We start from the raw sequence: 15,503 nt of genomic DNA, 5'->3' as shown, positions 1-15,503 counted from the left end.
GAAAGAGCCACAACTGGGTTTTTTTGCATTCTTTTGGATCAACAGCAAGAAATAAAAAGATATTGGAAAGGCTGAACTTGATGGACACATGTCTTTTTTCAGCCTAACTATGTAACTATGTAACTATATAACTATGATGGTCACAAACACATCCATACTCACACAAACACACATACACGCTCAAATGAAAGCAATACATTGTTAATTTTTAACATTATACTGAATTTAAACATCTATGTGTGAAATATCAAGTGAGAAGTGCACACTAATAAATCTCATTATGTTTTATGAAGGGAAATACAGCATAAGCCTAAAATGTAAATATGGGTTAAATAATATACATGAAATAAATTTAAAAGGAGGACTCCCACCATATGGTTACTGTATCTTTTATAGTTTTTAACAGCAATACATTGTTTTCTCTTTAAAATTAATGTCACTTTTAATGAAATACAGTGTTCTTGACATCTTTATATTTGTTCTATGCAAGCATGCCAGCACAAATATATCAAGCAAATCTACTAAACAATAGTATTGCATTATTGTTGGCTAAATATTATTATTGTAGTGGATTATTGTGCTGCTTTATGACAGACAATAAACGCCTCACTTTTAATCTCTTAGGAGTACAATTTAAGTCACAAAGCTATATAGGGAGGAATTTACCAGGAATTTCATATGCTCATTCATAAATCAATCAAAACAATGAGATTGTGAGTTAAACATGGCACTCAGATATTACATGACTACCCAGAATAGTGAGTGTCATATCTTCAGATAAAGCAAATTTGATGGAAAAAGAAAAAGCAAAGGACATGTCTGAGGCACAATGATATAGAATGTTATGTCACACTGAATATAATATTTCATTTTCCAAGCAGCGTTTACTTTAGTGACAGAAGGCTAAAAAATAAATGGTCCCAGCATACTTTTTAACATGTTTATTTTTTGTTTTGTAAAGATGACGCACTTGAAAGTGCAGCATAATGTAGCTTATATCCATACAGTGTACGAACCATACAAAAATCTTCAAAAAGACAATGCACTCATGTCAAAAAAATAAAATTATCAGCTAAACAGTCCTCCAATATATAGGAAGCAACAGAGAGAGATCTGCCATAATGAAAGAGCAAACATACACCTAGTGCAAATATTGGTTCAGTACTGAAACATAGTATGTATGTAGGCACATAAAACAAATAAGAAATACAAAAAAACAAAAAACAAACAATGCAAATAAATAATTGCAAAGTTCAAAGGCTTTGGAGACATTATTATACAGAACATTTAGGTTGCTATATTTGTATGTAGAGTAATGAAGACATCCAAAAAAGACATCAGACAAAGGTGGGGGCTAAAGATTGATCTGTCTGTCCGGGCCATCCACACTTTATCAAAAATTCTGATATGGGAAATTTCCTCCACAGATAAAATTTGAAAATCATGTATCAGCTACACATGAATATTTATATATTTTTTAATTGAAACTAAGTATGTTGCTTGTATATTTAAATGCATAAACCATGGTATCCATTTTAAAGTAACCAATTCACTGAAATATTAGTTAATCATTTAAAAAATGCACAGACTGGCAGCCTGTGACATAAAAAATATAAAATGAGCACAGTCTCCAATGGTAATGATAATAATACTGAGTATTCCTTTTATAAGCATTTGACTGTTCTTTTGACTTATTTTAAGTCATATGACTCAGATTATATAAATTGAATTAAGAAGTAAATTGGCCAGATAATATCAAATTTTGGTTTATAATTATATGAATTGAATGATAATGATCTGGAACTAAATATTTTTCTATATCAATTTAATTAATTCCGGTATTTAAATAACCATTTCAGGGCAGAAAGCCAGGAAATCTTTTATTTTACTTAGGGGAACCAACATAATCTTGATAATTTTATATTATTTTCACAATTGTGCTAAATTGCAATTTTTTTATTTTTTATTCTAACATTGACTAAATATAGCTTGATCATTTTGATATTATATTAATAAATTTGATGTAACGCACCAATATGAGGATATGCTGTGTATTAGTGCAAGCCTTCTAGAACATTCACAAAAGAACCATAAAAATACATGGATATGATATGACATGGATGTACATGCTGTGTTCTGTAAGCTTGGTCATCAGCAAGATAAGGTATGTAGACTCCATGCCAAGATATAAAATACACACCTGTTTTATCTAAAATATATATGCCATATTATTGTTTAGTAAAAACTGGTAAACCATGTGTAAGAGCCTAGATCCATTGTTGTTTATATAACCGCTTTATATTCTACAGTGACTTCATGTAAGGCATATAAGGTACTTAATTCATTATATTATGTTACCAAACAAAAGCTACCAAAGTAAGTGCTTGTGGTTACCGTAAAAACAAGAAGATAAGAATTATTATACTGTAGCAAATAATCTTAAGTGGGTCTGTAGATAACAAGAGCTGTACGGTAAGAGAGAAAGTAGTATTCAAGGGAAGATAACTTTCATGCAGAACAGTAGTACTTAGACAATACACTAAAAAAGGTAATAAAAAAAAATACTATATAAAACACAAAGGTTGTTGATATTTTTGCAGGCATATCATTTTCTGAATACAGCCACACGTGGTTGACAACCAATGACAATAAATAGCTGAAGGTGCTAAACTTTAGTTGAGATGATTAAATGATATGATTAATTACTATAAATCACTAACATAGTGAGTAGTAATAAAACCGAGTGAGCTTTAAAATAAACCAGCTAAATATTTGTGATACAAATATATCTGTCAAGTCTAATGTCTCATATAGCCCAGGATATACTAGACTTACGCATTTGGATTCGTACAAGCTTGTTTTTTTAATGAAAATTTTCTGCTTCGTGTGGTCATGAATTGCAAAAGTTCTGAAATTTTTTTAGCATTTATCCGGCACGTGCAGCTGCCACCATTACAAACCGCTTTTGTGCCATTACAAGCTGTTTTGCCACCATTATAACCAGGCCCAGACTGGGACAAAAAATAGGCCCGGGCATTTAAGACTGAGCAGCCCATTTTTTTTATTTATTTTTTTGTTAAACCAAATTCTGACAAATTTAATATACAATTTCTTTGTTGTCTATTAGTTATATTTCAGCATGCTTTTGTCACTGTAATCAATTAGCATTACATAAACATATAATAAATTAATCATAACGTCATGCAATTTATAAAGTGCTATATCTTTAATGAAATATTCAAAACAGTAACTAATCTTTAACCCCTTGATGACAATTGCCGGTCCGGGCACGGAAAAACATGTCGTTAACGACAAATGACGTGCCAGGACCGTCATTTGTTAAAACGGGTAAAAAAAATCGATCCGTGATCGATTTTTTTACCCAAACGGCGTTGCTGTAATGCCTCGACCTCGAGGCATTCAGCAACGCCATGATCAGAATCAGGGGCCATGTCTGGCCCCTCCCCGGGGCGTCAACATCCGACATACAATGTATGGCGGCGGACGCCTGTTTTAAAAGCGTTTAGGAGGCGATCAACGATCACCTCCTAAACTTAAATGGTGTCGCTGGAATGCCTCGATCAGGAGGCATCCAGCGACACCAAACACTTACCTCTTGATGGACTGTGACCGCTCCGTAGAGCGGTCACAGCCGCAGCTGCCGGTGATCTTCGCCATCAGCAAGATGGCGGCGGCCCGGGAAAAAAAATAATAAAGATGAAAAGGTTCGCTAGACGGTCTCCAGACCCTCTAGAGAACTCTGGCTCCACTTGCAGGTTGAATACAGGTACTGCATTCAACCATGCAAGTCAATGGAGCCCAGCTTTCTAATCACAGTGTGATTAGAAAAAATAAATTAAAAATAAAATAAAATTAATAATAATTAGAAAAAAAATAGTAAAAAACCAGTAAAATGTAAAAATAATTTCCCTCTGATGTCACTATCAGGGGAACCTTCAAGTTGAAAAAAAATGTTAAAAATGTTTTAAAAAAGGCAAAAAAAATTAAAATATATATATAAAAAATATATTTTTGTGAGCAAGTCCTAAAATTAGCACATTAGCTTAAAACAATTATCGCATGGAAAGAGTTAAAATACTGGCATATTAAATGCCCATGGGGTGTCTACTTTTAAAAAATGTATGATTTGATGGGGTAAATTGAATTGGCCGGATTCAACAATGTCCCAATTAACACGGGGGGGAAGGATGGCCACACATCTAATTTCCAATTAGAAAAATGCACACGTACCAAATGTGGCCAAATTTTTGCCCCATAATGTGTAGAAAAAAGCAAAAAAACATAAAAACATTGGGTATTTCTAAACTCAGGACAAATAGTAGAATCTATTTAGCAGTTTTTTTCATTACCTTTTATAGATGAGTAAAAGATTTTTCAACTAAAAGTTAGAAACAGTCATTTTTTTCTAAATTTTTCACCAGATTTTATACTTTTTTTAATAGTAAATAATATGATACAATCAAAACATCTAAAGAAAGCCCTTCTTGTCCTGAAAAAAACAATATCTAATGTGTGTGGGTTCAGTAAACGGGAAAGAAGAAAATTACAACTAAACACGAGCAGCGCAGAAATGTTAAAACGGCCATTGTCACGAATGGTACAAAAAGTAAAATCGGCCTTTGTCACGAAGGGGTTAAACATTTAGTTGGTACTTAGAAAGAGGTAGAAACTTTGTAAAAAAAAAACAAAACTTTCACTTAGAAACTAAGCCTCGTTTACTTAAAACGGTACTCTAAGCACCAAAACAAATTTAAGTTAATTAGGCCATTTTGGTGTATCGATTATCTTCCGGCAGTCTCACTGCTCAATTCTCTGCCATTTCGGAGATAAATCACTTTTGTTTGTTTATGCAGACCAAGTCTACAGTTTGGCTGGCCCAACTGAGCACCGCAATCGTGAATGTGATCACAGCGCGATCGCATATGTGGCAGGCTCAGTTGGCCTGATCTGAAGTTTCCTCCCTACAGTGCTATGAGTTACAGCATAGCAGGGAGAAACCTCAGACCAGCCCAACTGAGCCTGCCACATATGCGATTGCGTTGCACGATTGCGGCACTCATTTGGGACCAGAATGAGCTTTGGCCCAGCATTGCAGGGAGGAAACTCAGATCTCAGACCAGCCCAACTGAGCCTGTCACATCGCGCTCAGCCAATCCTCTAGGCCGAGCAATGTAATGTCAGGTAAGTATGCAGCACCATGACCAGCCTCCCAGGACTGCAATATGCGCAGTAACGACTCTAGAAACAATATATTGGGGGGGGCACATAAGATACCACAGTCAAAACTGGGGGGGCATTAATAATTTCCACCATTAAATCATATTACTGAAAAAACATATATATATATATATATATATATATATATATATATATATATATATATACATACATAATACTTGGTCATTCAACATGGGAAGCCTGAAGAGTGCGACTAATCCTTGAAATAAATATTATATAGTAAATACCACAATACCTTATCTTTTCCACTAAATGATTTCAAGGCCTTGAATGTTTTGTCCCCTGAAGTCAAATTCAGGAGGGCATTTTATCTCTGGATAAATAAAAATGAAATAGTTCCTACTGTAAATTAAGTGCCAGGAAACAGATAACGAAACACACACACCAGGACAGGCTCTTCCACACCGACACCCAAACACACACACCAGGACAGGCTCTGTCACACCCACACTTATACACACACACACACCAGGACAGGCTCTGTCACACCAACACCCATACACACACACACACGACAGGCTCTGTCACATAAACACCCAGACACACACACACACACCAGGACAGGCTCTGCTACACTGACACCCGAACACACACACACACATGACAGGCTCTGTCACACCAACACCCACACACACACACACGACAGGCTCTGTCACACCAACACCCACACACACACACAGGCTGTGCTACACTGACAACCCACACACACACCAGGACAGGTTCTGCCACACCGACACCCAAACACACACACAGGACAGGCTCTGCCACACTGACACCCAAACACAAACACCAGGACAGGCTGTGCCACACTGACTGTGGCATCCGGAGCGTTTCCACAGAAGGTTTCACTTTGGTATTGATTTATGTGATGGTCGATGCCCCCAAAACAGCTTGCCTGTGGCATCTTTGCCCCCAAAACAGCTTGCCTGTGGCATCTTTGCCCCTAAAACAGCTTGCCTGTGGCATCTTTGCCCCCAAAACAACCTGCCTGTGGCATCTTTGCCCCTAAAACAGCTTGCCTGTGGCATCTTTGCCCCCAAAACAACCTGCCTGTGGCATCTTTGCCACCCCTCCCTTACACATCCATGCTATCACACACACATATTCATTCACTCGTTCACAAATATTTATTTACTAATTCACAGATAATCATTCACTCATTCAGATATTCATTCATACATTGATACCCATGAATTCCCTCATTCAGTTTAAAACCCTAAATGATTTAGCCACCTGTGTTGATTTAAAGTTCATACTACCTGTTTGAGCTTCTAATGGACTGTAAGTTATATCTTTATTTTTGGAACACTAGATCATTCCATCATGTTATGTTCAGCATTTTGTTCAAAGGAGATAATTTTTGAGCTTTTAGAAACATCACCAAGTTCATAAACAATGACTTCCACATCTCGTGACAACTTGATGTGGTGCAAATTGGTCTTACTACAAAATTCAAATGTTTAGGTTTGCAGAACCGTTGCAAATATTTTGTTGCTTTCACCATCAGACCATGTATTTTAAAGCACCTTTCATTCTTAAGCACAAATATTAGTGCTTGCATGATGTAGTATTTTTAAACATGGTTGAAGCAATTTCCTTTTTGTTAGAAATAAAAATGAATGTGAGTAAACTACTCTTCATGTCAGCTCACAAACATTCATTCACTCACTCCTTCACAGATACTCATTCCTGCGTCCCCCTGGTGGTAGAAGAGACGCTGCTCGCGCACTTCTCCCAGGTAAGTAGCGGGCCCGCTACTAGAGCGGCGGGCCCGGTCGCAGTTGCTGCAGGCTTAAGGGGCAGGTGCCCCTTTTTTACCTGCATTAAGGACAGCCGTAGAGGCCGCATAGGTCCAGTCAGTCTGGTCCTGACTGGGCCTATTTTAAGGTAGGGGCCTGGAGCTGCAGCTCCATCAGCCCCTACATCGATGTGGCCCTGGGCCGCCCAGCCCACCGAGCAAATCCCCGGTGTGCCCGATGGCCAGTCCAGGCCTGATTATAACCCATTTTGGCACTCCTTGTTAAGATTAAGTGGGAAGGGGCTGTGAGTAGAGGGTACATGTCAATGACTGATTGGTAGAAATAGCCAGAAAAAAACAGGTGGTCTCATTGATGGTTGTGGCTGGGATTGATCAACATTTACAAGGGGAAGGGACAAACATTAGACATCTAAGTGTGCTCACACTGTTTAAACTTGTCAGTAGCAGCAGTTACAGACTCATGAGAGTTGGAGTGTGAGACAGTGACAACTTAGCACAGGCTGAGATTTATGTTCATTGCTCATGTACAATATTTAAAGTTAATTAATAAAGTAATAATAGTTTTTTGGGTCAAAAAATTTACTTGTGTGGGGTTGAGTGGAGAAGTTATTGTGTTCTACTGTAGTGTATGTATATAATTTATATATACCACTTATAGGGACTGCATCAGACATTTACCCCAATTCGTGTTAGTCTTCATCTACTAATCTCCCTGGTTCCTTCCCTGGTTCAGCGTCAGGGGTTAAGGGGTTCAATTGGTTGATGCCAGAGGAAGAGCATGCAGGCGACCAATAGGCTCACTCACACAGCCTTTTTAACTCCTGACGGGGAACCTACGGATTTCTGCCCTCGTTAACCCCTGCGATGCTGCGGAGATAACGGGAGCGGAAATCCGTAGGTTCACCGTCAGGGATAGACTTGGCTGGCAGAGACCATTGGTCTCTCTGCTATAACAGTTAAAGGTCTGTACAAGCGACTTTAGTGGTCATTCGTACGGACTTTTAACTGTTGTAGCAGGGTGACCAGTAGTCTATTCGGGCCAAGTTGCTGGGAAAGGATTTTAAAAGTTTTTACGAGCGACCTATTGGTCTGCAGCAGGGGCTTGTCTGTCATCAACCAATGAAATACAGGTATATTTCATTGGTTGATGGCAGAGGAGGCCCCTGCAGGCGACCAATAGAGTTGCTCATTCGGACATTTAAACTCCTGGCGCCAAAGCTGCTGCGTAGTCCGTACCACGTTAACCCCGTATTAACCCCTTCTAAAAAAAACCAGAAAAAAACGAACACGAAGAACGCACGCGAATATTCGCCCGAACAGAAGACAGGAACGGGCGAATTTTCGCGGAATACGGAGATTTTTTTTTCTCCAAAGACGAACACAAAGACACCACCCGCGCCCAAGGCTATTTATTACTATTGAAATAATTTTGAGATTACTAAATGATATAAAACATTCTATGTGTGTTTGCATCAGCAAACATACTTCCCTTTTAGATTACATATTTACTTACTCTTTTTTTCCTTTTACAAAAAGATTTCAAAAATTGTTTAACTACTCTCTACTTTTTTAATTCAATTTCAGCCAACAAATATGTTTCATATATTGCATTTAATTTTTTTCATTTTTCATTTGTATTTTAAATAATGAAGTTTCCCTATAATTTTAAGCTAGTTGCAGCTGGTATTTATTTGCCTTTTCTGTACTACTTTACTGTTCAGGATATCTGAATGTCTATTTATTTACAGTGCAGTGGTTGTTCATATAATCTGAGCAAAGCTAAACTGCATATGAAATACAAAATCCTTTGTTCTGTTTGTGGCTAGACATATGATAAAATAATAAACATTGAGTAGTATTTTTAGGAATCATATTGTGAGACAAGCCTAGCATCATCTTCCTTGCACTGATTTTCTTAAGAAACAAAATACACAGTATATACAAAATGTGACTTTTTAGTGCAAATGAGCAATTAGTATGTTATCATCTTGAGTCTGGCGCAATTTTTTGTAGAAAATCCCAAACCAGTAGAAAAACTATAAAAGTGAGATCCACAAGTGACCACTTCAGAACCCTATTAGAATATTAAATGCCTGTGTTTTACTTACTTCCCTTGTTCTTTCCATGTAAATATGTCAAAGATAACAACATAGGATACATTGAAACATTTAAATAATAATAAAAATACTATTTTTTACAGGACTGTGATAACAGATCATCTGCTACATATTAATTATTAATTCAGAATGCATGAGAAATGCACACACACAAAATATTCAGATATAGTTGGCATGTAATTCATGCTATTTGTCAAAATATTTAGCTTTAAAGCTTTTCATAATCACTTACTGTATTTTTTTTGCATTCTAATAAGATTAATTGAATACCAATGTCATATACTTGACAATTGTATTTAGTTCTTTTATTTAATTATTTAACAATTTACAGTATATCAAAGATCAATTACTATATGACCCACGAGTAAATACCATTATTTTTTTTAAAGTAATATATAAAAATGGGCAGACAAGAAAAAAAACAATATGATTATACAGGCATGAAGCAAACTAAATTATCTCAGTGTTGTTCGTGTGACAATTAAATCAAATCAATTCGATATTCTCTTATTGGTAATACCTACTATTAATGCTAAGAAGGGTTGTCTGAGTCTGAGCAACTTGGCTTGGAGGAGTGGGGATTTTAGGGCAAAGGGCAGGGCAAGTACACCTCGGAGCAACTTGGCCTGGGGAGACCAATGGCTTTGCTCCAGGATTTTAATGGTCTGTAATAGCAACTCTATTAGTCGCCAGCAGGAGGCTCATCTGGCATCAACCAATAAAGGGCAGCTGTTCTTCTTTGGTTGATGCCAGACGAGCCCCCTGCTGGCGACCAATAGAGTCACTCTTATGGACCTATAACCCCATATTAACCCCTGCTAGAAAACCAGCAGAAAACAAAGAGGAACATGAATATGAAGAATGCATATGAATGCATAGGGAACAGGCAAATATTCCTATATTTAAGATTCCCACATATCCACTGTGCGTTCTTTTAATCCTGTTATATGTCTTTATGTTATAAACCATATTTTGTCCTGATGTTTAGGTTTAAGTTAATAGGTTTGCCTGGTATTGCTCATGGGTAGATCAGGTTATAAATTGGGATTTAAAGAGGCATAGAGGAGACTACAAGCACCTCGACAGAAGAAGACCTGTGTTTATAATATTGTTTGGTCTTGCTTTGCCTAAGGTCTGTACATAAATTAGTTTAGTTTCTTCCATTTGTATATTTCTTGGGGATTTCTTTCCATTTTACATTTTGCGTAGTTGGTTAGCCCCAATATGATGATAGATGTTGTCTTTTGGATCTATGTGGGCTATACTGTGCCCAGGTGGCATGTTGAAATTATGTTTAAGAATTCCAATTATTGTGATGGTTTGAGGAAGGTTGATTCATCATAAATGTATTGATGATAGGTAGCATTGGGGCTTACGTTGGAATGGGTGCGGAGCAGGTACTCTTAGTTATTGGTATTTAGTAGACTTGTGCATTTTCATTGTTCAGCCCAAATGCCGAAGAAATCAACATGGCGGCGGCAACGTACACAAAAACAAAGATGCACAACAGAAAGAATCTTTGTATTTGTCCTCGTCTTCATTAATATCTCCCTGGTCCCTTCCCCCTCTAGCCTACCTTTTCTATGCAGCATCGCAGGGGTTAACGGGAGCAGGAATCTTTAGGATCGCGCAAGGAGTCAAAGGTCTGTGCGAGCGACTCTGTCTCCTGCAGGGGCCTTCTCTGGCATCAACCAATTGGTTAATGCTAGAGGAGGCCCCTGCCGGAGACCAATAGAGCCGCTTTTATGGACCTTTAACTCCTGTACTCTCCCCAGGCCAAGTTTCAGCATCAGGAGTTAAAGGTCGGTATGAGCGACTCTATTGGTCGCCAGAAGGGAGCTCCTCTGGCATCAACCAATGAAGAGCAGCTGCTCCGGTGACCAATAGATGCGCTCGCATTCCTGGAGCCTGCCTAGGCCAAGTTTTGCTATGAGGAGTTAAAGGTCCTCTATTCTTGACTCTATTGCTCGCTCATACAGACCTTTAACTCCTGGAGCGGGGAGCTGGTCTTTAACTTTTGTTGTCAAGATTTAGACATCAATGGCTGTGTGTTGAGTTATTTTGACTGGACAGCAAATTTACACTGTTATACAGGCTGTACACTCAACTACTTTACATTTGTAGCAGAGTGTCATTTCTTCAGTGTTGTCACATGAAAAGATATAATAAAATATTTCCAAAAATGTAAGGGGTGTACTCACTTTTGGGAGAGACAGTATATATATATATATATATATATATATATATATATATATATATATATATAATTATTTAATTTGCTTAAAAAGTATTCATTATTTAATTAAAAATCAACAGTAAAAAAATTAACTCCACAAAAAATGCAGGGACAGCAAAAAGTACTGCTGTTCAAGATTTCTGCCTATGCAGTGATCAATGGCAAGGAAGGTGCTGCCTTTCAATATGGCGATTGTGATTCCTCTAGGGATCGATCACACAGCATATTTTTGGGTGTTGCTGAATGCCTCGATATCAAGGTATTGCTGCAACAATAACTGAGCAAAGATAGCGGTTGTTGATTGCTTCCTAAGCTCATTTCGCTACATGAAGTGCCCAGCACATCAATTGTTATGAGTGGTATGTTTTTCAGTGACGTGTATAGCAAATCAATTGTCGCAAAGGAGCTAACCATGGCTTCTTTCAACTGGATGAGGCTGATCCCCTCTTTTTTACATGTCGCCTGCTAATTGATGAGCCACAGGTGAGCTCCAGCTGGTCCACACCTGCGGAGTCCCCCTATAGAATACAGGCGCTGGCCAAGATTTTAAACAGTAACTACTAGCCAACCTTGCTCTTTAGATACTCTGCCCCAGGGACGCTTGCCATAGTTTGGAAACCCTACATCTTTCATTGGGACATTCTTTTAACTGGCAAAAAGAAAGCTGCTATTTACCAAAGCAGGCCTAATGTATCTTCCCTCAAAGACTACCACACTTTCTCTCACAATATATAAAACATTTACAAAAATAATAACACATTCATTTATGTCCTACAAAATCAAATTCAAGAATTTATCATAATCATTAAAAATTTGTTATAAAAAGAAATATCAAAGCTATGGCAAATGGCAGCACAAAATAATAAGATAATATTTTCTGTATCATAAACATGCAAATCATTGCAAAACTTTTCTCTTTAGATGCTGAATATGCACAATTGTTCTTTTGTTCCTGGCAAACTTAAATATGTATTAAATGTAAATAAAATAACTGTGTTCTTGATAACAACACAGTCCTTAGCAATTTTTTTTATTGGTTTACGGTAGAAAAAGTGTCTTAGAAGGCATATGATGTAATTATACAAATATATATTGGGACAGCACAAATGTGTCTTAGTATTAATTATTAGTATTCATGATTAGTGATAGTATCGATTATTTTGAATCTACAAAGAACAAGGGGTTAGGTTTCACCTAAAACAACAAAATGATTATTTACAGTAACACCAATAAAGCTGTGGATCAAATTCCATTGACCCCTTTAAATGTAGGATACTTTTCTTTGCATAGCATAATTGTGTTCTGTGTCTTTTCTTTATTCTTATATAAAGAATATCCTCTACCTTTCTATTGTTATTATCTGAAAGCTATACTACAAATGCATGTATATATTTGCCCTATATGACAGAAAATTAATATAGATTATTATAATGATCAGGGAGTGTATAATTTAATATTATGTTTATTATTATCCTGATACCCAACTTTTTACTCCATACATTTTTGTTTACATTGTATTTCTTCTGCTTCAAAATGTAAAATACATGTAAAATATTATCCTGCTGCTAGAACATTTCATATGTTTTTCTTTTTTAAATATCTGGACAATATGATTGGTTATTGTTACTCGCCTACCCAGTTTAACTATAAAACTTAGTAACTGCTGCATTATCTTTAATAAGCATTTATGTTCCATTATAATGGAAGGTAATTGGTTGCTCTTTATTTATATTTTAATAATCCATCCACTACAGTGTATAATATTCACCCTTAATAACTTAACCTTTATTAACATAAATTATACAATGTAATGAGGAACATAAGCATTAATAAGCTTTTTATAACATCTCCAAACTGCTTATTTTTTATAGATCATTATATTTTCATGTCATTACTAGTTGCAGTAACCAGGCTGCATGAATCATTAATATTTATTTCTTCCATGGATTATACTAGAAATTGTGATATTAAAATAAATGTGCCACAATCTTAATCTTAAACTCAATTTTGTTTAAATTGGAGTCTTGCACAACAATTTTTTTTTTTACTTTTACCAAAATCGACACCTGTATGACACATTGTTTTTATCCATGAAGACCGTTGCCATCTGATTGTAAGGATATAGGCATGATGTGTTTGTTAATAAGTTTTATTTTCTTACCAAGTAGGGTTATACAATTATAACAGTTACAAATAGGGAAAGTAATAAGATTCAGTTAAATAATTCCTCCGCACAAGATTGCAGACTTAACTCATTTTATACAAAATTGATTAAAGCAAATGACTCCTATCTGCTTTGAGGTAAATACATTTAAATGGAATTTGATACAGTATGTGCAGATCTCAAATATAAGGCAAGTTGTGCAAAATATGCACTAAGTAATACATTTCCAAAGGCACAAAATACAAAAAACAATCATAACAATGGCAATAATAATAATAATAATAATTTAAAAAGTTTGGATTATTAAATGAGGAAATATAAAACTATTGTGCTAGCTAAGAGAGATTTTTATAAGCATGCTGATAATGTTTGGCTGAAATTACAGGAAGCATAAACACATAGAAAAATATTTTACATTGAAGATGATAGAGAGCATTCTCCCTGGCAGGGTTCTAAAATATCTCCGCGTTAATGCCAGTAATTATAAAATTGGGCTGGGAAGGATAAAAGAGTTCAGAGAGATAATTATAGGAAATGTCTCTTTACAGATGATCCTTGAAGTTAATTAAAGTAAACCTAACAAGTCAGCATTAGTAGACCAGAGTTAGCTACAGAAATACTATTTATATAGTGGTAATATGTTTGTAGGCAAAATAAATACCAGTATATCTGTAGATCTCTGTATACAATGAATTCATGGGTTTAGCTAATTCTCCAAATCATTGCACCTCTTCCACAGAGTATAGAGCACCAATAGGTAATTAGCAGTAGAACAAAGAAGGAAACTTTCCCAGTAAGGCGCTTAACCGGTTTGTCTGTGTGTTATTTAAAAAAGTAGTCATCGCTATAAACATATGGTCACTTTTTTCTTTCCACAACATGGGTTGTTTCACAGGGCCTATCATCAAAGGGTGTCCACAATATCATGTCGTTATTTATGGAGGATGGACTAGGAGGTAATTTCAATGAATTCAAATAAATATTCTATTATGAAAATGTGTTTTTTTTCTTTCATTTTAGGAAGTGCTGGGACACCAGTTACATATAATGAAAATGGTGATGCTCCTGGACGCTATGATATCTATCAGTACCAAATTATTAACAACAGTGCAGAATACAAGGTTATTGGCCAATGGACTAATCAACTACACCTTAATGTAAGAATTATATTTTATTATAGTAAATGATCTGTTTGTAAAGTGTTATGCATGAAATCATAGAATCATGATATGTTAATACTCTGCCTTTGAACACATTCATAAAAATGAAAGAAAGGGATATTTAAGGTGTAGCCCCTAAGTGAATCCTTAGAATTAGTAGTGAGGGATATTATGAAAGATGTTTATTTAATGCATTGGTGCATACAGGTGAATACAGATAAGCACTTTATAGAAATTTCATAGAAACTGAAAATCAATGACTATTTAAGAAAAAAGAAGGCAGTCTTGTAACTGAATACAACTATGATGTATTGTATTATCTGTTGCCTGCCACCTATTGGGCCTGGACCACCTCTGTTCTGTTTGCTGATGGACCAGTACTTTCAGCCCTGTATATATATATATATATATATATATATATATATTAGACTTGTGCATTCGTCTTCGGGCGAACATGAAAACGAACACGAAGAGTGCGTTTTCGTGTTCGTTCCAAAGACACGCCGAAGAGAAGACAGCGGCGGTAAAACGTAGGCGAAGACAAAGACACACACCATGAAGATCTTCGTGATCGTCTTCGTCTTCGTCTACCTATCCCCCCCCCTTCTAACTTACCTTGTCTTCGCGGCATCGCAGCAGTTCCCGGAAGTGGAAATCCGCAGGTTCGCCGTCACGGGTTACAGAGCAGTGCGAATGAGCCTATTGGTCGCCTACAGGAAGACCCTGCAGGTGACCAATAGGCTCACTCGCACGGCCTTTGTAAGTTGTAACCCCTGACAGCGAACCTATGGATTTCCCGTTAACCCCT

General features: G+C 36.5%; 1 protein-coding gene across 1 annotated transcript in view; it reads left to right on the top strand.

The window, feature by feature from the left end:
• LOC149302832 (metabotropic glutamate receptor 8-like) overlaps window positions 1–15,503 on the top strand; it is a 300,096-nt gene that overhangs the window by 211,942 nt on the left and 72,651 nt on the right. The window contains exon 6 of the mRNA XM_089481946.1: window positions 14,556–14,692. Within this exon, the coding sequence (XP_089338072.1) occupies window positions 14,556–14,692 (137 nt within the window). The remainder of the gene's footprint in view (window positions 1–14,555; window positions 14,693–15,503) is intronic.

Source organism: Sceloporus occidentalis, unplaced genomic scaffold (assembly GCF_023333645.1).
Source record: "Sceloporus occidentalis isolate IW3139 unplaced genomic scaffold, rSceOcc1.0.p SCAF_17, whole genome shotgun sequence".
Taxonomy (NCBI): Eukaryota; Metazoa; Chordata; class Lepidosauria; order Squamata; family Phrynosomatidae; genus Sceloporus; species Sceloporus occidentalis.
This window is presented reverse-complemented; position numbering and strand designations above follow the sequence as displayed.